The sequence below is a fragment of the Homalodisca vitripennis genome, chromosome 8, assembly GCF_021130785.1.
Source record: "Homalodisca vitripennis isolate AUS2020 chromosome 8, UT_GWSS_2.1, whole genome shotgun sequence".
Classification (NCBI taxonomy): domain Eukaryota; kingdom Metazoa; phylum Arthropoda; class Insecta; order Hemiptera; family Cicadellidae; genus Homalodisca; species Homalodisca vitripennis.
Window position 1 is genome coordinate 31,570,163 of NC_060214.1, and position 23,911 is coordinate 31,594,073.

The following is a 23,911-nucleotide window of genomic DNA, read 5'->3' on the forward strand; positions in this document are numbered from 1 at the left end:
AAATTACATTGCAATCCAGAAAAAACTCAAAATCTGTTGCTGAGTTTAACATCTAAAGAAAAGCCTCATCCTGTAAAGTTGTTTAGGCTTTGTTATTGATTCGAAATTGACCTGGGGCTCAGCATGTAAATAAATGTGTGTATGAAAATCTCGAGAGTCAGCTATTTACTATGGAAATTAAGAGCTTTAATATCAATAGAACATCTGAGGTCTTCCTATTTTGCACTGTTTCAATCACACTTATCTTATGGTCTAATTCTTTGGGGTCATTCTTCTGGTGTATCAGATATTCTCATCATACAAAAGAAAGTCGTCAGAACACTGTGTGGAGCCAGGTATCTTGAACACTGCCGACCTTTGTTCATCCAAGCTAAAATTCTTACAGTGATCAATTTGTACATCTACCATATCCTTATCTACACTAAAACTAACTTACATTTATTTTTTCACTAGGCAGCATTTTCATTGCCATTTGACTAGATTCAGCCATAAGCTTGACTTGCCGCAGCATCGCCTATCAAAAACAGGCTCCTCACATCAGGTAAATTGTGTCAAATTTTTTAACAAATTACACGTTTCGGCTCATGACACTCCATTATCTAATTTTAAGCACAAATTGACCACCTGGTTACAGAATAATCCATTTTTATTCTGTTAGAGGAGTTTTTACAAACTGATGTTTGCCTTATCTTTTAAGCATAAGTAGCCTATTTATCTGTCTAATTGTTCATTCATGAAATGTCTTATTTATGTATCTTATTTAATAGCCTGTTTTTAATGTATAAATGTGACTGTGCCTATTTCATTGTAATGATCAATGGCAATAAAGTATTTGACTTTGACTTTGATCTCTTTCTTTATTTTTATGGTGGATGATTGAAGTCCTATTTTGAAAACGTCTATCAAATTACGCTAGTTTAAGCATAATTTCTTGCTATATGAAATTGCAGAGTACAAAGCGGAATTTGATCCAGTTTCTCTTGGGTTTTATAGATAAAAGAACAATATTTTCTTTATGTAAATTGGTAAAAAATACTCCCTTAAATATTAAAAGCTCAGTAAAGTTAACTCATAACTATTATTTGTAAGAAAGTTAAGAATATATCACAAAAATTAGTATTTTTTGTAATCAATGGCTGGAATGGGAGTTGTTTGATGTCAACTATCTTCATAACTCCACGTCTCTCTCCTTCACTTTCATCTATACTCTGCATTGAAGACGAGTTTGAAATAAATTAACTCCATTTCTAAAAACATGCCATAATAAAAAATTGAGGAAAAATTTAGAAACTTGTTTTTTTTTAATAATAAACTCCTATGATTTTTCCTTACACTTATAAAATGTAAATTAAATTTTCTTTATTCAATACTAAGTACTTCATCCATATATAGATATATAATCATTATTTTATGGCTCAGCTTTGGGTGAAGTTTTACAAATATGATTTTAACATGTTTTAATATGACTAAGTAAACAATGATTTCAGGAATTGACAAAACTTGCTCAGAGAGGAGAATCAATACTGCAAATGGCATCAACTTGTCAAAAATTCCTTTCCGAAAAAGAAAAACTCAAAAACTACAGTGCAGTTATGAGAAATGAAGATAAGACTGAGGTGAAGTATAAGTATGAAATGTTTTTATTTTAAATAAATATTACTCAAGGTCGTGTCAAAACTGGCTCTTAACAAGATAATTTTATTAACTTGAGAAAAATTAGTTTTCATGTGTCTAAAAAGTAAAGTGCATGTAAAATGGAAGATGATGTATAATACTATGTAATTTTTGTCAAAATTCCTCTATCGACTTAACAAAAACTAGGCTGTAAGAGTTAGGCTAGAGAGTAAGGTTATTTAATGTAAACTTACTCTCACCTCTTAGATTAACATGTGTGTTTAAACAAAGAAATTGTTATTTTCTAGGATGATGAAACACCACTGAAAGAAATGGACAACTTCTGGCAACAGTATAATGAGGTTGTGCTGGAGTGTAGGGAGTTGTCTGCAGAAAAAGATGCTTTGTCTACGGAGAACAAACAGTTGCGGAAAATTCTACGTCACTACCTCAACACTCTTGTTCGGCCAACCACAGTACCCAGAGCCATGGCTTGAATACAGACATGCAAAATCTCAGTGGGACATTATTTAATTTTATTTATGTTAGTTATACTTAGGACTATTGGGCTATTTTTTATTTTAGGTTTTTAAAGAAGCAATGTAATTTCAACAGAATAAACTATGAGTCCTTCTATATCCTTAAATAAATTTATTTGGTTTTTTAGGTTTTGATGGAATAAACGCACAAAAATAAATCAAGATGTACAATATTCTTTAACACTTAACAAGAAAAGTGAGATAAAAAGCTAACTGGTGGTTGGCCCCAAAGAGGTTACTTTTGGCTCATGGATTATACCTTCCAGTGGGTACAGCAAAACTGATGTATCACTTACACTTGGGAAACCTTATCACTAACAGAAATGTCAAGATATTGGAGTAAAATTGTTTATCGATAAGTGTACTCTACTGCGGAACATAACTGTTGGAGTGAATGGAACTCATTGTTGATAGGTGTTCTAGACTAGACATCAGGTATTATTGTCTCCTACCCGCTTAAGACTGGATGAGGCTGAAACAGACCTAGCCTCTCGTTCCTTCAATGGCTTGACTAGATATAGTGCCTGCTATCCCACATCATGGCACCTTGACAAGAGGCGGCCCCTACCCTCAACCAAATCATAACTTACCTTCTGTGTAGTGCTAGAATTCATTGAAGGAGTTTATTAGTGAATTTCTAAGAGGAACAGGACCAATTTATGTGGCTTTATGATACTTAATCCCAGAAGCTTGTACCGATCCTAGGTTCCAGAATACATTTGTGTATGTATAAGGAAGTGACACTATAGGTCAAATTCCAGACAGGTTTTCTTCAAATTTGACAATGAACCTTTGATTCTGATTATCTAAGATTACTTCGTAATGGTAGAGAATCCAGGATTGAATAACAATACAGCAATAACTTTAGTTATTAAGCTTTCATAACCACATAGACAATTCCAATGCCACAAATCCCAGCCTGGCAGCTAACTTGCGTTTCCTCTTAAGTCACATACAGTAAATGTTGCTGCCTGGTGTCCAAAGGTCTTTAACTCCCCATAACACACTTAAAAATTAAAGAGTGAACCCATAAATTAAAAAAGGTAATTCCAATGAAACATACTGATAGATTAAATATAATATTTTTATTATGAGATCAAGCTTTATACAGACAATTTGGGTTTTACAAATATTGGTAGTTTCATACACAATAGTATTACAGGGTAATATACAGCATGGGTACTGGTAAGTTTTAACAATGCGTGGGATTGTACAGTGAAAAGGAAGAATCAATAAATGGCACCTTCACTATATACAAACAAAAAGGCAATGACTGATTGTTAAGGCCAGATCATAATAGGTTCATGTTGAAAAAAGAATTTATTAAAAATGATCAAGACAAATCTAAAAGGTCAACACAACTGAGTTTTTCAAACCAGCAGCTGAACAAATGTGAGCAATAACAATAATGAGTAAGTTATATCATAGACCAAATACAAATTTTTAAACACTGGAAAATACAGTTATTTCTAGAATAATTTAATTTTAAGAAAAGGAAATAATTTGAAACAGTTTAGTTCGTTACACAATTGTAAAAATGTAAAAAACTGGTATAAAAATTTCACCTTGTTTTAATATGTATATCTCAATTGATTTTTTAAAGATTTAATCACATTTAACAGCTTAATACAAATCTACAAAGAAAGAATCGGCTTTTTGACAGATATTGACAAGGTATTACTATTCTTACATTACTTAAGAGTTGGCTACAGTGAAACAATCTTAATTTTATCTCATAAGAACAAAGTTAAATCTCATAACACTTTAAAACCCTAAATTGCCATAGAATTATGGTATGCGTTTTTTATTAAATATACAATTAATACGCATCCAGAGGTTTTTGAGCTTTTCTTGCAAACTATACAAATATTTAAACAAATGTTTGATTTGTTTTCTGAGTAATCACTATCGATATTGACAAATACCAAAAACCATTTAGATGGATATTTATTAATCGTATCTTTAAAATCAACATTCCCCCACAATTCCATGACCAAAAGCAAGGTATAAAAGTAAAATTAAGATCAGTACATCTAACTCTTAAATCTTCATAATCTAATTGGATTAGCAACAATTATCACTTATTATAAACCTAAATTTCTTGGAGAAATCCCAATGTATCCTTCACGGAAATGACAGATAATTAATAAACTGTTCTTCAAATATTTCCTGAATTAAAAATCTGATATCAGGAGTTATTACAAGTATTTTTAAACTAAATTGTTCCGAAAATGAATAACATTTTTTTGTGGTAAATTGTTTGAAAACCTATTCTGAAACTGTTTAAACACGTTATTTTGAGCTGAGCAAAATGATTGCTTGTTAGCAAACAAAAATATCTTGTCAAAAGCGGGATATAAACTTGGCTCCTGTTATGATAAGCAGAAATTATAAATAACCAGTTACTTGCAGAAGAATTATCAAATTATTTGTGATTTTATGGTGTCAATAAAGAAGTAGTGTTATAATTATTGTAAAATGAAATGTCAATGCGTAAAATATCTGTCATAGCATGGATAGGTCATTCCTTTCCTTCCCCCCCCCCTGTTGACGCAACGCATTTTCATACGCTAACAAACCCTAATTCATCGTACTGTAAAATAAATGGTTCCGGACTCAATAACATAACCCCTTAACCACCACAAGTTAGCAACACTTAACGCTAGGTGTAGTTGTATACACAGATCCTCCAGCACCAAGTACTTTCCCCGTCTTTTTCTGTGGTTTCTAACATATTCATTGAACATGGTAGTTGGTTTTGTTTTGAGCAAACAATAATAAATAATTTTAAACACATTTAAAATTTCAGTCAGTGGTTGGCATTATCAATTTTTAATTATTTTATAAATTAATTTTTTACTTTTTCAACACAACTATCAACAACAAATAAGCATAAACAAATTCTGTATAGTACAAAACAACAAGCAGTTACAACAGAAAGCTTCCTGAACTCACATATGATACAAAACAAGTAGTACTGCTATATGCACAAGATTGCAGCACCAACAGGACAGCAATCTCTTACTAGTTTTCAACCTAGTAGAACTCCAAAAAATACAAAATAACAGCTGTCACCAAGAAAGCAAAACAGTTGATGTGTTGAGATGAGATAAATTGTGTTCTGTGGCGGTTAAGGGGCTAAAATGTTGATAGTAGCAATTATTAGCAACCTATTAAAAAAATTAATATAATTTCACTGTGCCCAAGGTAGCAAACTTGAAAATTACATGGATTTATGTTATTTTACGTATGCGTTCCAGAATTTGATACAATCGTCCTATACAAATTTAATACAAAAATTAATTTTGTTTAAGGAAAATTAATTCAAATGAAATAATTATATCTGAAGCATCATATTTATATATGGCATGCTCTTTATTGGCTGTAGTGACTATATATGGTGACTCATGGTAAAGCTACACAAAATAGTAGGTTAACTACCTGACAAATAATTATGTAACGTAATGAGATGAATAATAACAATTTCGTTGATGTACTTTGAAACCTTAATAACACAAACCTAAAAAAATTGTAAAAGTTTGAAAACGATGCATTAAATTTCAACTGCTGCTCATATATTGTGATTCCACAATTAAAAAACATCTAGTTTAGATCAACGTTTTGGAAAAAAAGCTGCATTATTATTTAAGAAATATTGACAATCACAGCAAAATTTGGAAAGGTTTTATAACTAGCACAATTTTGTATAATTTTGAAGACCCACAATGAAGATTTATAAATTTATCTGTTTTGATAAGAATTGGCCTATATTAGTGAGATCATTAAATGGATACCGCTGTTTATAATAATAAAGTGAGTATCAATTAAAATTAATTTAACGGAAAGGTTTGAGTTACAAAGTTAATACAGCAAAATACAATGGTGAGTGCATTAAATTGTTAGTGTTTCACAGTCTAAAAAACTTCTCGGTTTATTTACTCCCCATGTTTGGCAATTCATTTGAACCTGTCAGCACCTTGAAGTACAGGAAAAAGGATATTTTTTCCGAGATGGACCAAATTCTATTTGTCTGAAAATACAGCAAGTATTTACAGGGGCACGGCAGTGACCACAAATTTGAGTCGCCAGATAGCAAATGTCAAAGGTTTTCATGACAAAAGCAGACAATTGCTGACAGCATCTCAGTTGATCTGGTTCATAGCTAGTAACAGCTACTTTCGCCTGTACCTGCACAAGGATACGCAGTCGTAAATCCAATGTGCATTTACTGCATGACATCGATAAATGCTGCTGAGCATGACCAATTTAAATGCAGGCAATGGATTTGTAGGGTCTGTTCTAAAGCACAAGGGTCAGGAGGGGTATCTGAGAGACCCTTGAGAATATTAGGCTGCTTTTCACATTTGATGCGCAACATCACAAACTCCGGCATTTTCTGGTGACAAATGTGGTGTAAATTTGAGGATTTTTTACTCAATCGGTATAAGAAAAGCCATCCCATTATTGCCAACCAACCTCCCAGTTTTGGGAGAAAGCTTAGATCTGATAATACATCCAAGGGGTGGTGTCAATACCAACTGTTGGATAAGGTGATAACTGCTCTTTTTTTATTTATACTAAGTGTTACCAAAATAGGGATGTAAAAATATTATCCTATTCAGGAATCTGTATTATTGCGGTTCAAGTTATTTAGGTTCCAGAAGTCATTCTTTTTAATAAAAAAAAAAAACGCTTTATCAAGCAAACGTAAACTTGTTGAAATTGCCTTTTTCTAAAACATCAAATTAGGTCAGCCAAATTAATATCACATTGTTACTAATATCATTCACAAAACTATTAGTCTATTGGTAGTTACACGCTTACACAGCTATTGTCCTATAAGCATCCCTGAATGGCTGATGGTCGAATTTAAAAAATAGCCATTGAAAGTTCCTAGCACACAATGCCTTACTATGTACACAGTTAGTGATACAACTGGGGTACTAGCCTATCTGATTTAAGTATGTACACTTTGTTATCCGAATAGTGAAGCACCAATATTGTGATTTCGTTGAACATTTATATTACATAGAGTAGTCGTTCACTTGCACATTTTATTCTTTTAAAAATTGTCGATTTTAATTACTTTGATTGTGTTAACGAATACAAATATGTAGTATGGAGGTAAAACATACTTCAATGGCTTTCTAGTTTTTATGTGGTTTGAACTTACAAATAAATTCTTTGATAACCAACGTGGAACTTACTTAGAAAACACTTTCTCAAGTTAGACAATTTTTTCTTATTTTGAGAATCAATAAAATATAAAAATCTATAAAGAGAGAATATATAAATGTGTTTCTTTGTCAGTTTCACTCCTAGAAGTTAAACCACATAAAAACCACTGACCATTCCTATATTTTATGTTAATACAAGTTTTTATACTAATAATATTCCTTACACAAATAAATTTAGAGGTTTACAAAGAAAGACAACTCATAAACTAAATCAATCAATACATTTTAATCATTATTACTGTAAAGTAAAAAATAAGCGAGTCAAAATACTTAAATAAACATAGAAAAAACAATTTAATATGTGTTTATTTTCATTTCAATTCAATGATTGTACATTTTTTAATCACAAAATGATTTACAAAGTTTTGGTTGATAAAAGTCCAATATAAATCACACTTTGTCACCTAATTTTGCAAGTACAGTACTGCAGACCTAATTAACCCTAGAACGTGAAAATGCCCATCATAGAATAAAGAATAAAAAACATAGAGTTTAAAGTTCAATGTCAAAATTTACCTCAAAATAACTATGTAAATAAGACCAAATGCTGCAAACACAAAAAGCATTAGTTACAACACACAAACAAACAAAGTGATTGTTACTATATTTCACAGACTTTCACCGATGGCACAATCAACATAAAAGAATAAAAATCGTTATTCAGATGTTCTTTACATTTGCAATTCTGTATAAAACATATGATTTTATTCGTTCCCATGAGTACTTAAATAAGTGAGAACAATGAAGAATGCAAATCTACAAATATGCCACTGGTCACCAGTTTTAGGGTTAAGCGCAATTAACAATTTTGAAAATATATATAAGTTATATTTTTTATTTTACAATTCGCCATACACATCTTTTGACTTGAAACGAATGCTCTATCTTTTGCATAGTTTACTATTATGTACTTCTTCATACTATAATAATAAACAGTGCAAAAACACCAAACAGAAAACATTTTCTGCCAGTTCCAGGGTTAAGTCGGACCACTCTAGCTTGAATTTTCGGTGATTCAATGAGCCATATCACGGCACTGTACGATGAATGGTAGAATCTCATGCACTAATCCCAATGCCTCTTCAGCCGTACATTATAGCATTCCGTCCAAAATCTGCTGTTTTGTTGATTAATAAAATTGTGGATTGTTAAAGTGAAAATGATAAAGATTTACAAGGTAATAAAACAAATTAATAAACAAATTAATGTGATCTTTTCAAAAAAATATTACAAAAACAGGATTAATTAGAATGCGCTAAACAGCAACAGTGGTTATGAGCATGTGGAAACATCAATACATCTCTTGGTTGAAGTGATGATTTTAAATGCGAATACAAGTCGATGAGCTGCCTATGTAAATGGTACTCAAGGCTGGTGCAATACAAATTTACAAGCTTCTTTCCAAAAAATATTACACATTACTGTAGTGTTTATATATACTTTTTAATTATGATTTATAAGTAGTAAGTTGAATTTCCATTATAAAAAAAAAAATATTATACATTTTTTGTTATTTCTCAACAACTTTAGACCCACATTTTTATTATATGTAACCAGAATATCTGAGGTAACCCAACTTATTGAGATTCTACCATACTGCGCACTGTGACAAAATGCTCTTTCAATTTAATTTTTAAAACTAAAGGTCAACAATTATGCAGTTACGCAATTCTATGAAAGGTAAATAATTTTTATGAAAAAATCACACAATATATTTAATCGAGCCTCCTTAACAATTTTAGTTTCGTAACATAATGGCACTAATATTTAACATGGCACAGTTATGTATTAACATGCATTATAGTTTCAGTTCAGCGCAAACTGAACTGTGAAAACCATTATTTACATTTACATAATATTTACAAACATTTCTGTTAGTAAAATTGTGAAACGGTGTGTAATGATAAAACGATATGCTGCCTTACAAAACTATCTAACATTCACTGATCTCTGTATATGCAAAACAAAAGAAAATTGTAAAATGTAAATTTATCATTACACACCGTTTCACTATTTTACTAACAGAAATGTTACACATTTAACATTTTTGTTAGTAAAATAGACTTAGACTAACTAATAAATTTACATTTTACAATTTTCTTTAGTTTTGCATGAAAATGTTAGGTAGTTTTGTAAGGCAGCATATCAGTTTATCATTACTTACCTATGAAATCGGTATACAAATTATTAAAGTCTAAATAAAACAATATACTTATTGTTATTAAAATAGTATAAATTTACTACTAAACTAGTTAATAGTTACGTATTTTTATCTCTTTGTATACAATGAACAATATGTATTTCGCTTCTTATTTAAGAGAAAATACAAAAATGAAGGTAAATGTACTAAAAAAAAAAAACTAGTAATTAATGTTCAAAAGTAGAAAATGAAAAAAGTGCATTATAAGTGTATACAGTTGTATAAAAATATTGCCTTATCAGTACAGGTAACATTGTTAAATTATTGTACATGATTGATCTATTAGCGAAAATTAGTTTCAAATTTAATATATTATTAATTCATGATAATATATAAAACCTGTAACTACATAACTTTCTATATTATTTATAGACTAAAAAAATGAAGATACAAAGAGTAAAACTATCAAACATACATAAGAAAACAAGACGTGATGACAAATTATAATAAGAAATCATAATTATAATCAATTAATACATACTAAATCTTAAATACTAACAAATTAATAGTAAACATTAGAATAAAAACAAACAATGAAACGCATTTTTCTGAAAGGAAACAACACCTGAACATGTTTAAGTGTAACAACAAGTTGGATATTGTAAATTATGATCATTCTGTAGACAAAAATGTAAATTTAATTTAAATAAAATTGATTTATTGTAGTAAATTAAAAAAATAAAATATAAAACTAAATCCTGCACCACTTTATTTTACAAAGTAATTGAATAAAATTGTGAATACAGGAAAATCTAGCCAACACATCGACTGCACTAGATACACTAGACACTAGTGTATCACATTCAATACCACTAATGAAGATCACTCAGAGTCGCAGTGGACGTGTTGAAACCGATTTTTATGAGATATACACAGACCAGTTTAATTTCCTTCAATCATGACATCATAATCCTCAACTTTGATAAATCATAATATGATTGTTAAGGATTCTAAAATCATTCATCATCAGACAATATTTATGACTTAAAATAAAACAAAGTTTCATTATATCACAAAAAAACCATTTTAGACATTTTAAAAAGAGAATTTTACTCAACATAAAATTGACACAACTGAATAAATACACAGGATTTTTACATTAATTTTCCAACATTTTACATGTCTGCAGTAAAATGAAATACTTGTGTCATTTTGATTATTACGTGCACTTTACAGAAAAATGGTTTTTACAAAAAAAATATACACATTGGAAATTTAGTAGGTTTAATTAACCTCCGTGCTGTTTGCGTAAACCACTCCTTTCTTCTGTAAAATGTTCAGTCTTTTTTGCACTGCGTCCTTATCTGTAACACAACACACATTATGGTTTTCTTATCACATTACACAGAAGATATAAGAAACAAAATAAAATAAATTCACCCACAATGGTTTAATGTCACTATGCAAGTTCTGCACATACAATGTAATGTGTAATTATATAGACAATTTTAAATTTTTTTTGTTAAAAAACTTTCTTGTCATTTGGAAACTGTTATTTCCTGTCTTTAAGTTTTAGTATTTAAAAAACAAAAATAACCATATGCAAGAAACGACCAATCATTATAAAGTATTTTTAAGCACAATCAGTAATTTATTTGTAATTGCTTCTGCTAGTAAATATTGTGATACTACCAAAACAACATAAAGTATGTACATGCTTGTCTCTGATGTTGGGTGCTATTCTAGAACAAACAAAATAGCTAGTCTCATAATAGAAATATTGCATGAATAGTCATTGCATCCTAAAAATATAAACAATAATGGTCTTTTATTAACTAGAATTGCACCTTTCATCTACACCCACACATATCAATTATGCATTAGTGGTCTTTACACACAGTGTGACAGCCACAACCATATACTGTACAAGGATATGGATAGACCTTTATTATTTAGAGATGCATCCTACTTCACACTCCATTTACGCAGCATCACTACCATGCATTAATGGTTGGTGCTTACACACAGTGTGACAGCCACAACCATATATTGTACAAGGTATGGATAGACCTTTATTATTTAGAGATGCATCCTACTTCACACTCCATTTACGCAGCATCACTACCATGCATTAAGTGGTTGGTGCTTACACACAGTGTGACAGCCACAACCATATATTGTACAAGGTATGGATAGACCTTTATTATTTAGAGATGCATCCTACTTCACACTCCATTTACGCAGCATCACTACCATGCATTAATGGTTGGTGCTTACACACAGTGTGACAGCCACAACCATATACTGTACAAGGTATGGATAGACCTTTATTATTTAGAGATGCATCCTACTTCACACTCCATTTACGCAGCATCACTACCATGCATTAATGGTTGGTCTTACACACACAGCTTATGGATAGACCTTTTATTTAGAAATGCATCCTACTTCACACTCCATTTACGCAGCATCACTACGCATTAGTGGTCTTATACACAGCTTATGAGCCTTTATCTAGAAATGCATTTTTCTTTACAATCCACTTTCTCCAAAACACCATCATGTATGAATGGTCTTGACCACAAAAATGAACAAGGTATAGATGGGCCTTTATCATTTATGGTTGTATTTTTCTTCATGCTTCACTGCACCTACAATATAACCATAATGTGCGATCTTACCCAATCATTCACAACCACCTTCCACAGAATTCATATTCTTCTTTGACTCTTTTCACATCCGTATATACGGACATTGTGGAATCTACCAAAGAATGCTGACGTGTGTATATACAGACGTTCACAGTAAAAATTGTACTTTTTATACGTTATAAATTTGTTGGTATTCAGAAAACAATCAGAATTAACAAAATTACAAGAAAAGATATTTATAACAATTTTGTAAGATTAATTATATGTATAGTTTAAAACAGCACAAAACAGTGAAAATGTAGCTTTCTAAAAAACAGTAACTTTTTATCAGTTTTAAAAATGTTAATCAAAACTTTTTACCTTTGAATTAAGTTTATTTTTTATTTCAACTGATATTATGTTTTATAGTGGAATAACTTTTTTTAAGTGCTTTTTCTCATATGAAACTGAAAACATATGTAGGCCTACTGTAGGTAAATATTTTTATTTACTTAATTTTAATTTAATTTTCAATTTTATATATTTTAATTATTTTACCATTAAATATAAGATTCATAAAAATTATTTTCCATTGTACTGAACAATTTTATTTTTAAATACTTTTTTTCAATTCAAGCACTTATTCAGAACTCAGTGACAGCATATGTATTTTATAAACTGTGTTTAAGAATCTCATGTAGTTAGATTAGGCCTACGAGAAGATGTTAACAACATACAGGGTCGACCAAAGGTCAGTGGCCGCCCTTGTCATTTAGAGGGTTTGACCAAACAAAATAAAATTTGGGAATCTTTGTCAGTTAATGAGACCTACATTTTGGCATATACAAAATGTTGGGGTAGCCCCTCTGCGGGGGGGGGGGGGGGGGGTGCACTTTAACTCAAAATGTTCAAATACCAAATCCACCAAGTGTGATATATTGTTGGAAAGGGGGAAAAAAATGTTTGGTGCAAAATGAAAGTCCCTACGTAATATCACCATTCCAAGATGGCAGCCACTAAATGCCAGAAAATTAGGTTTTCTGCTTTTTACAAATGGATTTGCATTAAACTTGCTTTTTGGGGTTTTTTCAGGCCAAGAAATGCGTACATGATTATCAGTTTTATAGATTACCTACTCATTTCCATGATGGCGGAATCAAACAAGGGAAAAAGGGGTTATCTTTTGACACCCAATCATTTTTTGGCAGTATTTAATAAAAATTGGTAAGAATTTTTAGGGGGGATGAGAAGCACAGGTTTTTTTAGGATGAGAAGCACGAATTTAAAATAAGTTTTCATGAACAGCTATACATATCCTAAGTGACAGCATAAAAATGGTGGAAAACGAGCTCAACCCATGCCTTTCCACCCGCCCAACCGATGAGGCTCCTTTGTAGAAAAACACGTCTTTTAAAGCAAAAAACAAACAAAAATATCTGAAGAGGAACTGAAGTTCCACAAAAATAAAATGGCTAACTCAATAAGTGCGAGAATACACCACCATGCCCCACTGCATTCAGAAGAATTTAACACATTCCTTTTATTTGTACAGAAGCATAACATTGCTGCAATTAGTTTATCACTGATTCCTGTCGATGACATTGGCCTTGACAATTATTCACCACAATCAAAAATTACATGTCAAAAACAATATCAAGAAAATGAGTAATAAAATATTACAAAATGAAACAAAAACTAAAATAAAATTGCTCCCAACATTTTTTGATATGGCAAAGTAGATCTCGTTAAACTATAAAGATCGCCATATTTTATTATTATTGGTCAAACTATCTAGAAATGACAGGGGCAGCTACTGAATTTTGGATGACCCTGAATAATATGGCTAGTGACATATCATACTTTAACACATCGACTGCAGCTGACGCACGTTACTACTACTCCCACTCACCTAGTCAGTATATGACTCGAGTCAAAGTGAAGGTTTATTTATTGTAAACATCCATGTGAAAAGAGATATGTATAAAAATACCTAGTGTATAAAAATTTCAGCACATAAATGCTGCTATTATTGTAATAAATTTTAAGGACTTCTTTAGTCTTAATATATTTCTACCACATATTTTTATTTTTATAATTGTTTACAAATTATTTTGATATTATACAAGTAGATTATGTTACAGTACAAAAATGGTTAGTTGAAAAATTAATGATTTTACTTCCTAAAAATTGTTACCTACCTCTAAACATTGCACTGTTTTAATAGGCTATATTTAATATTTTTACTATTAATCATTTTACTCTTAGGACAAAAAAATTAATTGTTGTCCTCCTAAGCCACAATAGATGGGATTGTTAACCCTTTAAGGCGTATGGACGTCATATTACGTCTTCTTTTGATAGGCTAAAATGAGTAATGGATGAAATCAAAAATATTACCAAAAGGAATAAAAAAATTAAAATCTTTAAAATCTCTTAAAAAAATGTTTATTTACATTTGAAAGCTTAATAAAAAAGGACTATGTGTTATACAAGTCAATATTTCACTACTTTTTCAAAATCAAATGTCATTTCCTCACTACGGCAGGTCAATCAATAATGTCTGCCATTTAGACAACAGTAACAAACTAGATGGTTGCTCAACAAATATGTCACTCTAAATATGGCCACAGTATGCAGTATACAAGGAATGGCTAGTATAATGTGGCAGCATATTCTGGCAGCAAAGCGATGCGCGCCCGACGCGACCTTGAGTCAGTGGCTTCTACCAGGTGGCTACTGCGATCTGGTGGTAAAATCAGATTACAAGTGATTGCGAGCACAAACATGGAAGTTAAGTATGTTGCCGATAGATGGAACCACTTTACAGACAAATCTACTTAAAGGAAATCAGTAATAGCATCGCATTTACGATAATACAAAAATACAGAGGCTAAACGTCATATGACGTCCTTACTCATTATGTATAGTTTACACGCACTCCTTAAAGGGATAAAAGACTTCATGAAGCCCTCTGTTTCTTTTTTTTGTATCAATGCCTAGACAACAAAGTAGGTAACCAAATGGGATATAATAGACAGGGGTTGGTAGATAATCAAACTTACTCCAGGGCACAAAGTATCTAGTTACATCACTATCTACTCACACTTGTTGAGCAGGTCCCGATCCTCCTGATGAGTCACAGTCTGCGACAGAGAGTGCAGAAGGATGAAAGCAGTTGAGTAGTTGTTGAAACAGTCCTCTAAGTTCTTAAACAATTCGCCCAGTGCCGCTGACTCGCACTGTAACAGAATTTCAACATGTTAACCAATAATGAGTAAAATCTTTGATTTCTTCCAATCATTGACAAAGCCAAAATGCAGCAGTTCACATTTTGATATATCTTTGTCGACTTAATTGCTAATAGAGCAAATTTCAACCTAACTAAATAATTAATTAATGTTTGTGCAATTACACTCATACAGCAGGATCAGCCCACCGATTCACCGTTTTGCCCTCTCAGGGCCAGTACACTTACTGTTGTGCAGTGATTTTTGCTATAAAATTAAACAGCTACAAGATTGAAAATCATATTGACATTTGCAGTCATATTTTGAGCTGTATTATTTATTTAGTCTGAATAATCTGATCAGTTAGATGACCCAGTGTCAGTGATTTTGAAGAAATTTCCCTATTGGTGATCTAGAAACTGATGGTAATTATAAAATATATGATCGAAGAATTATAGGCTACCAACAATAAATACAACAAATATATACCAACAGAAAAAAAGAACAACTTTTTAATGAGATGTAGAAATTATCTCAAAACACAAAACGTTCAGTACCCCATCTGTTACAATTTGAAAAGAAATTACAGAAAATGTACTCTTACTGATTAAATAAATGTAAATCATATCAATATAAATAAAATCCTTTAATTGACTTTTTATGACTGCATGACATCAATCCGTAGGTTTACTTGAGTATTACAAAGACAAAAAAATAGAAATTGAGAAAAAATTAACAAATAATTTAATAGCTGAATGCTCATAACAAGTTGAGACCAGCTAAACGAGCATGGCACTGATAAAAGAGGGTTACCACATAAGTAGCTTTATGCCATCTCTCTGGTACAAACTAATATTTTGACCCAATCTATCAGTCAATGCATGACAATCATAGTTTCTTATATTGAGAGATTATATTAATTTGTTTGTTATTTTTCTTGGGTTTCTGTATGTTATGGTTCTTATTTTTAATGCTGTGTGTGTGTGTGTGCGTGTGTGTGTGTGTTAATATTTCAATAACAGAAACATTTTTCAACATAGGACATTGCATCCCATTTTCAGGATATCAGTGATGTGTTAATAAAACAAATCTAGCTTGGCACTCTTTGCACAATTTTAACTGACAACTTGTGTCCTCCACGGAATACATCTCTACTAATCAATTACAAAGGACACAACATGTCCTTATTAAGATCGTGTTACTGTCTGTCCATCAACTCTTAATAGAAAGATCCTATAGATTTGAAACTTGGTGTATAGGCTCCTCTAGACCCAAGGACGCATCTAAAGGTCATATTGATTTTCTCATCAAAAGGTCAAAGGAAATGAAAGTCACCCTTTGATCATTTGACTTGTGTTACATTCTGTGTAATCCTTCAATACTCTGTTATGTTGGTATTGTAATGGCCACACCTTTATTTATTACAGCAGGTAGTAAAATACTTACACAACTCATAGCGTGTTTGTAAATCAGCTTGTCAGCAATACTGCTGGCGTTCTGCGTCAGGCCGGAGCAGTTGATGTTCAGCAGCTTGCACTCGTTGAGACACTTGCGAAACTTCACATTCATGTTTGATACAACTGAAAATACCACAATTTAAATTATTTTTAGAAAATATCACAAACTTTATAAGGTTTAGATGAGTTCAATATGTGGGGAATAATCTGCGGCTGAGCCAGGGTCAGTTATTACAATTACAATTGGATGGATTGGTCTATGGTGAGAGGTCTGGGTTAAGGAATAAGGACATTAGGTACATCACCTTGTTAGTTACATAATCATGATAATCAGCAACAGATTGTCAATGCCATACGGATTGCATCTGTTGGAAAGCCTAGATTCTGGAATAGGAGCCTAGGAATAGGAACTCTGGAAGCACAATAAACGTTTGAAAATTGGCAACTAACTTTCAGTGCCATACAGTGGTGGATCAGTAGTCTGGATTCAGGAATCAGTACACTAGGAATAGCGCAGAGTTACATTAAAATAGGTAGCAAAATTGTAGAGAGCACTGAAATTAATCCTCGCAACAATAAATGTCCCTTACCCTTCTTGACACTTGGAGAAGGCTGTAGGGTCTGGTCTCGCAGCTTGGTGGTAGCCAGGTTGATACCAGAGTGCAGCATGGTCACAGCTCGATAAAGCACCGCCAGACTGTCTGAGCGGGTCTTGTTCCTGGACACCTCAATGATACACTCGCTCACCGTCAAAATGAAGTTCAGCTTGGCCAAGATCTCATTGTGCTCCTTCTGCATTAAACATTCAATTCTTACATTAGGCATCATGCAAGTTTACTGACAGATTGAATGACATGTAAATTGTTATCACGTTAAAAATGTGTTAAGTTAATTCAATTTAAAAATTATGGTTCTAAAACGTTTGTATGATCATATTTCCCAATAACAGTATGCCAGAGGTAAACGAAAGGACTGGCTATTTTTTATATTAACAGTAAACCCTATTTATTTTAATTTTTTCTATACAGTAATTAATCTCTCTGTAGAACGAAATGATGAACTGGCTCTCTTTTACAGTTTTATTTGTAACAAATAAATACTTTATTTTTTGTCATCTATTGGGTTTTATTTGTTATTTCCAGATTTTCCAGACTTTTGTTTATCTGGAGCATTTCTAGTCTCAATCAATCTGAATAAACAATAATATAATGTACTCAGATTATATACAACTTTTTAAAATTGATTCAATTTGTATACAAATTTTTTCTCTGACGCTACTTTGTGTTTTACTACTTGACAAACTGGGAGAGAGTAGATTGACAATTATGTGTACTTTAGAGGGCCTACTTCTTAACACCGTCATCAATTTTCCCATTTTGTATACATCGTAAGTTACCCAAAACAGAAGGATGAAGAAACTAAAAGAAAATCTTGGAAAATGTACGATTACTTAAATAGGGAGATTTCTAAAATCTTAAACTTACACATGTATTGTAAATAGAAAAAATGTATTGATTCCATTTAGAGATCAATACAATTAATAAAACATTTTTTTTATTATCAACGCCCATAAAATACTTGGTACCAGATTGGGCCAGATGTCAGAGGTTTTACTGTATTATTAAACTCTATTATTGAATTGAACATTTTTTTTTTATGATATTTCTTTTTTATGATATCGTCCTCCCAGCTAAGACCATACCTTTGCCTAAGTTTAGAATGTCGCGAAGGATAACGTCCCGCAATATCCAAACATTCAGGCATTTTCTAAAAAATGAAACATGGAGTAGTGTGTTTAAATCAGGGGACTTCAATGATAGATTTAATGAATTTACAAATCTAATTTCTTATTACTTTGAAGCAACTTTTCCTCTGACAAAGACAAGAATACACCCTCTTAATTCTTCTAACAGGAATCGTCACGGAGAGTCCCGAAATTCTAAGACTCAAGGATCAGCTACAGTTTTGCTAATTCCTTTACGAAGGACCTAGAATCCTCAACATCCCTCCAGATTGGCATACAGAAAAATTAAGGCGTTCCTATAAAAGTGCAATAAGGAAGTCTAAGTCCGGATCAACTCCTGAGTAGGATCTCTGAATCAGCAAATAAGACAAAAACCATTTGGACTCTCATTAATGACAGCAAGCCTTCCAGAAAAAAATAATAATGTTTTCCCCCACTTTGCTTGATTCTGATGACAATGAAGTTAGGGATCCTGTCAGGGTTGCCAATATGTTTTAACAACTTCTTCTCGACTATTGGTCAATACCATGACACCAGTGGAAATATTTCTCATGGCCTAAGCGAGTCAACACAAACACTACTACACCACAATCTGTAACCAAGTCGCTGTTCTTGTCCCCCACCACAGAGCAGGAAGTATCGGCCGTGTGATACTTGCTTTAAAACCTAAGCCATCTTGTGGAAATGATGGACTATCGTCTAAGCTTTTCAGGCAGATCCATGATTTAATTTCTTCCCCACTTGCTTATTTAATTAATTTATCTTTTTCAGTGGGTGAATTTCCTAATTCACAAAAACACGCTATAGTCCACCCTCTCTACAAAGAGAGGAGCTAGGAACGTTTGTAGTAACTTCAGACCTATTTCGCTGGTTACAACCTTTTTTCTAAGATATTTGAAAGAATATATTTCTGGATAGATTGTTGTCTTTTTCTGGCGAGAAACGGAGTTCTCTCTGCAAGTCAGTTTGGTTTCATTAAAGGAAAATCAACCACTGACGCAGTTGACTCTGTTATTTCATTTTTGACACAGGCTCTGGACTCGGGCAATTTAGCTATGGGATTGTTTTTTTCGACTTGACCAAGGCCTTTTGATATGGTTAATCATAAAATTTTGCTAAAAAAACTTCACTTACTTGGCATTAGAGGTGTATCGTACTGTTGGATTTCATCTTACCTGCGTGGGAGGACGCAATCAGTTACAGCTTCCTTTTTTGGACAGCTATGGCTGTCAAAGAACAGCCTCGTCAAAACCATGTGAGGTAATAAGAGGAGTCCCGCAGGGTTCAGTACTGGGACCAATCTTGTTCCTCTTGTTTGTGAATGACCTCCAAATTGCATTTCTGGTCCCAATGCCAAAATTTGTCTTTTTGCAGACGATACATCCCTCACAGTGAAAGCCCCAAACCACTTGGACCTCATGACTCTGGCTTCTGAAGAAGCACAAAAAATATCCCAGTGGTTTCAGCATAACCAGCTCTTAGTAAAATAACGAGAAAACTCAAATGATCCATTTTTCTATCAGAAGTTCTCCGGATTTGGAGCAAATTCCATTCCACTTGGGGATGAAGAGATTTCATCTGGTAAGTCGCTAAAGTTTCTAGGCGTTCAGATTGACAATAAATTAAGCTTCCACGATCATATTGAGCTCGTTTGTAGGAAACTAAGCTCGGGGATTTTGTTATTAGAAACCTGTCCAAAGTTTGCTGATACCAGAGTGACCTTGGCTGCTTACTATGGGCTTATCTACCCCTTTCTCACATATGCTGTAGTCATTTGGGGATGTGAAAGTGTACGTACAAAATTCGTTTTTAAACTCCAGAAAAAGGGCGTTGAGAGCGGTTTTTGGGAAACCGTGTAGAGCTTCTTGTAGGTCGCTTTTTAGGGAGGCAAAGGTTCTAAACATTCCCATCGATTTTATATCTTGTACTGCGTGACATTTGTTCACAAAAACCTCCACCTTTTCAAATCTCAAAATCCCCTACATCGTCACAATCTATACGTCACTCCAATATGATTACCATTCCTGCCCATAGAACAAGTTTTTTTTGAAAGACATTTATTAACCAGCGGCATTAAACTATATAATGCACTCACAGACTCTATGAAAACAAAAACAAGTCCTTCTTTTGAGAGGGAGGTCAAGCGGCATTTGGTACAGCGGGCTTACTACAGTGTCAGGGACTTTGTCGAGTGCTCTGGTCAGACTAGCTTATGTTAAGCTTTATTGTTAATACCAGCCACCTATGTAAGCTTTAGTTTGATTTATTTTAGCATTGACAAAAACTTTAGTGCTGTTTAAATTAATCTGACGTTTTTTATATTTAATTTTATTGGGCTATTCTGAAAATAACTTAATGTAATTAACTATTACATAATATTGTTGACGCTATTTGCAGTGTTCTACTGTCCTGACAATAAAGAATTTCTGATTTCTGATTTCCATGAAGTGAAAGCTATAAAATAGATACATGGTAATGTTCTTAAAAATATTATTTAAATTAATAAGGGTGTTACTGTAGAGGGGATATGAGTGACAGGGTAGAAAAACTGGAAGTGAGCAAGACAAAGTGGATGCGTTTAACAAGAAAAAAATGTATGATCTAAAACTAAAAACTCTAAGACGGGAAGAAAATGAAAGCCTTATTGCTGAGTCAAGTAATAAATCTAAAGCCATCTGGAATGTCATCAATAGTGAGAGAATTTCAAGAAAAGACAGTGCAAGGGCAAGATGGCAGATTGATGTTGGAGGAAAGGTAGAAGAAGACCCAGACAAATTGTGTGAACACTTTAATATCTTTTTTTCCAATATAGCCGAGCAAACTCTACTGCAAAACAATCAATCAAGAGCCATTGTTATGAGTGATACTTTTTTTCTTGGAACTTCACTTATGGAATGGAGACTCACTTCCTTCAGTGAAGTTTTTAACACTATAATGTCACTGAAGTCAACATCTTCTTCAGGTATCGATGACGTGAGCTCTAAGCTGCTAAAGTTTTGCATTGGTGAAGTATTTTTACCCATTACAGATATAATCAACAAGTCTTTGTCTCAGGGGATTTTTCCTAGCAAACTCAAAATATCTAAAGTTTATCCCCTTCATAAGCAGGGAAGCAAAAAGGAGCTACAAAATTTCAGGCCGATATCCCTAATCCCAACTATTTCAAAAATCATAGAAAAAATAATTTTAACCAGAATTCAAAACCACCTTAAACTCAACAATCTCCTGCCTGATAGACAACATGGGTTTATCCCTGGAAGATCAACCACAAGTGCTTTTAACAATTTAATAGAACACATCATTGACAACTTGGAGGAAGGGAACACAGTTACAAGTGTTTTCCTTGATTTAAGTAAGGTGTTTGACTGTTTGGGCCATAGTTTAATTATCAACAAAATTAAATCTCTTGGTTTTGGAGGGACTACAGTCAAGTGGTTTGAGAGTTACTTAACGGGAAGAGAACAGGTCGTTGAAATAAAACAAAACCTGGATGGAACAGAGAGGACTGCAAGATCTGGGCCCTTGGCTGTTACAAGAGGTGTTCCCCAGGGTTCAGTGTTGGGCCCGGTTCTGTTTGTTCTTTTTACTGCAGACCTACCTAAGTATTTGGGTAATATAAGCTACCCAGTCATGTTTGCTGATGACACCGTTCTTGTAACGAGTGGCAATGCCATTGAAGACCTGGACATTCGTACCTTTATATCAGTCAGTATGGCACAACAATATTGCTCAAATAACGACCTAGTTTTTAACGCTGCAAAGACAAAATATCTCGCTTCTGGACGATTAAGAGAATGCTTGACTGAGTCCCCAGATCTTCAGAGAGTTGACAACACAAAATACTTAGGCCTAACTCTGGATCAAGGCCTCTCCTGGAGCAATCACACCGACCAACTGTGTTCAAGGCTTAGCTCTGCAATCTTTGCAATGAAGAGGATTAAATCCATTGGTACCTCTATCGCTTTGAAAGCCGCATATCACGCTCTATTCGAATCACATGTTCGATATGGAATAACTCTGTGGGGAAGTTCATCTGCCGGCAACCTTCATCGTGTCCTGGTATTACAGAAGCGGGTTATGCGGATCATGGCAGGACTACAGCCACAAGAATCTTGTAGAGAGGCTTTTAAATCTTTTGAGATACTCACAGTAGTGTCCATATACATCATCGAGGTAATCACCCACGCCTCAAGAGAAAGATTACCAAGGGTTGGTGACGTCAACAGCTACACAACAAGACGGGCAAATGATATATCCCTTCCAGCGCATAGAACAACCCTTTACACCAAGAAGCCTTCCTATAGCGGTGCAAGACTCTTTAACATGCTTCCAGAAAACTTCAAAACATGTGACTCTAAAACTCTGAAGAATAGACTGCACAGCCTGTTGATAAACTCTACAATTTATAGTTTGAATGAGATTTTTTAATTCTGTTAATGCTATTATTTAAGACATGTATGTGTATGTATATGCATTCATATATTTTCTCCTCATATATATTTTATTTTACAGAAATGTTAGTTAATATCAAATTTTAAAGATATTTTCTCTTTGCATTTATAATAGTTTTAAACTAGTTTACCTACTTCTTGATGACATCAATTTTTACTGCATGTGTTGACTCTGTAACCATTCTTGATGAATGTGTGAATAAAGATATTATTGAATTGAATTGAATTGAATCCTTGGTATAGATATATAAAATAGCAAATATAGTTAGTTGTGATTTAATACCTCAAGTAAAGTTTCCGGTGGAAGTTCAGGAATAACAAAAGGCGTAGGAGTTTCGAAATGACCCAGATCTGAAACACAACAAACATTTTTTTAAACAATATTTTGATACGTTAACACAATTCAGATAGATAAATCTTGTACCAGTATTTGATAGCAAGTCCTTTAAGTCATCTGAACTGTATGAATGAATCTGGACGATACGGAACCAGATATATAGGAGTGAATACCATCTATAAAATAATTTGACTATTGAGATGGCATATTTTATTTGATAAATAAAGTTCTATGATGCATGGCTTGGATATTTTTTAGTTTTTAGTCTAAATATTTACTTAGCAGTACAGGTTGAAAAAGTCATGTTGGAACTCTTGACATTGTGTCTGCAAAATGTTCAAAAAAACCAAGCAAATGGTTGGTTAATAATTAAATTTGGTATGCAGTTGTAAAAATCTTTAGTGCATTCCAATAATTGTGTTTTATGTTGAATTCTTGTAAATGTTGGAGTTTCTAATTAAACATTCATATTTATTTTCACATTTATTAAACAAACCTTAAACTGCTAAGCTATTCAGCCAGCCCAGTGCCCTCA

General features: G+C 32.9%; 2 protein-coding genes across 8 annotated transcripts in view; one reads left to right on the forward strand and one right to left on the reverse strand.

Annotated features, from left to right (window-relative positions):
• Nucleotides 1–2,294, forward strand: part of LOC124367481 (dynein regulatory complex subunit 2-like) — an 84,266-nt gene extending 81,972 nt beyond the window's left edge. For both annotated transcript variants that reach the window (XM_046824330.1, XM_046824329.1), the window contains exons 7-8: nucleotides 1,488–1,616; nucleotides 1,923–2,294. In XM_046824330.1, the coding sequence (XP_046680286.1) occupies nucleotides 1,488–1,616; nucleotides 1,923–2,111 (318 nt within the window). In that variant the 3' untranslated portion in view covers nucleotides 2,112–2,294. The remainder of the gene's footprint in view (nucleotides 1–1,487; nucleotides 1,617–1,922) is intronic.
• A 925-nt stretch (nucleotides 2,295–3,219) lies between these two features.
• Nucleotides 3,220–23,911, reverse strand: part of LOC124367484 (serine/threonine-protein kinase ULK2) — a 91,316-nt gene continuing 70,624 nt past the window's right edge. For all 6 annotated transcript variants that reach the window (XM_046824338.1, XM_046824339.1, XM_046824342.1 and 3 more), the window contains 5 exons: nucleotides 23,323–23,390; nucleotides 17,435–17,636; nucleotides 16,834–16,967; nucleotides 15,264–15,399; nucleotides 3,220–10,894 (listed from right to left, as the gene is read on the reverse strand). In XM_046824338.1, coding sequence (XP_046680294.1) covers nucleotides 10,815–10,894; nucleotides 15,264–15,399; nucleotides 16,834–16,967; nucleotides 17,435–17,636; nucleotides 23,323–23,390 — 620 coding nt within the window. In that variant the 3' untranslated portion in view covers nucleotides 3,220–10,814. The remainder of the gene's footprint in view (nucleotides 10,895–15,263; nucleotides 15,400–16,833; nucleotides 16,968–17,434; nucleotides 17,637–23,322; nucleotides 23,391–23,911) is intronic.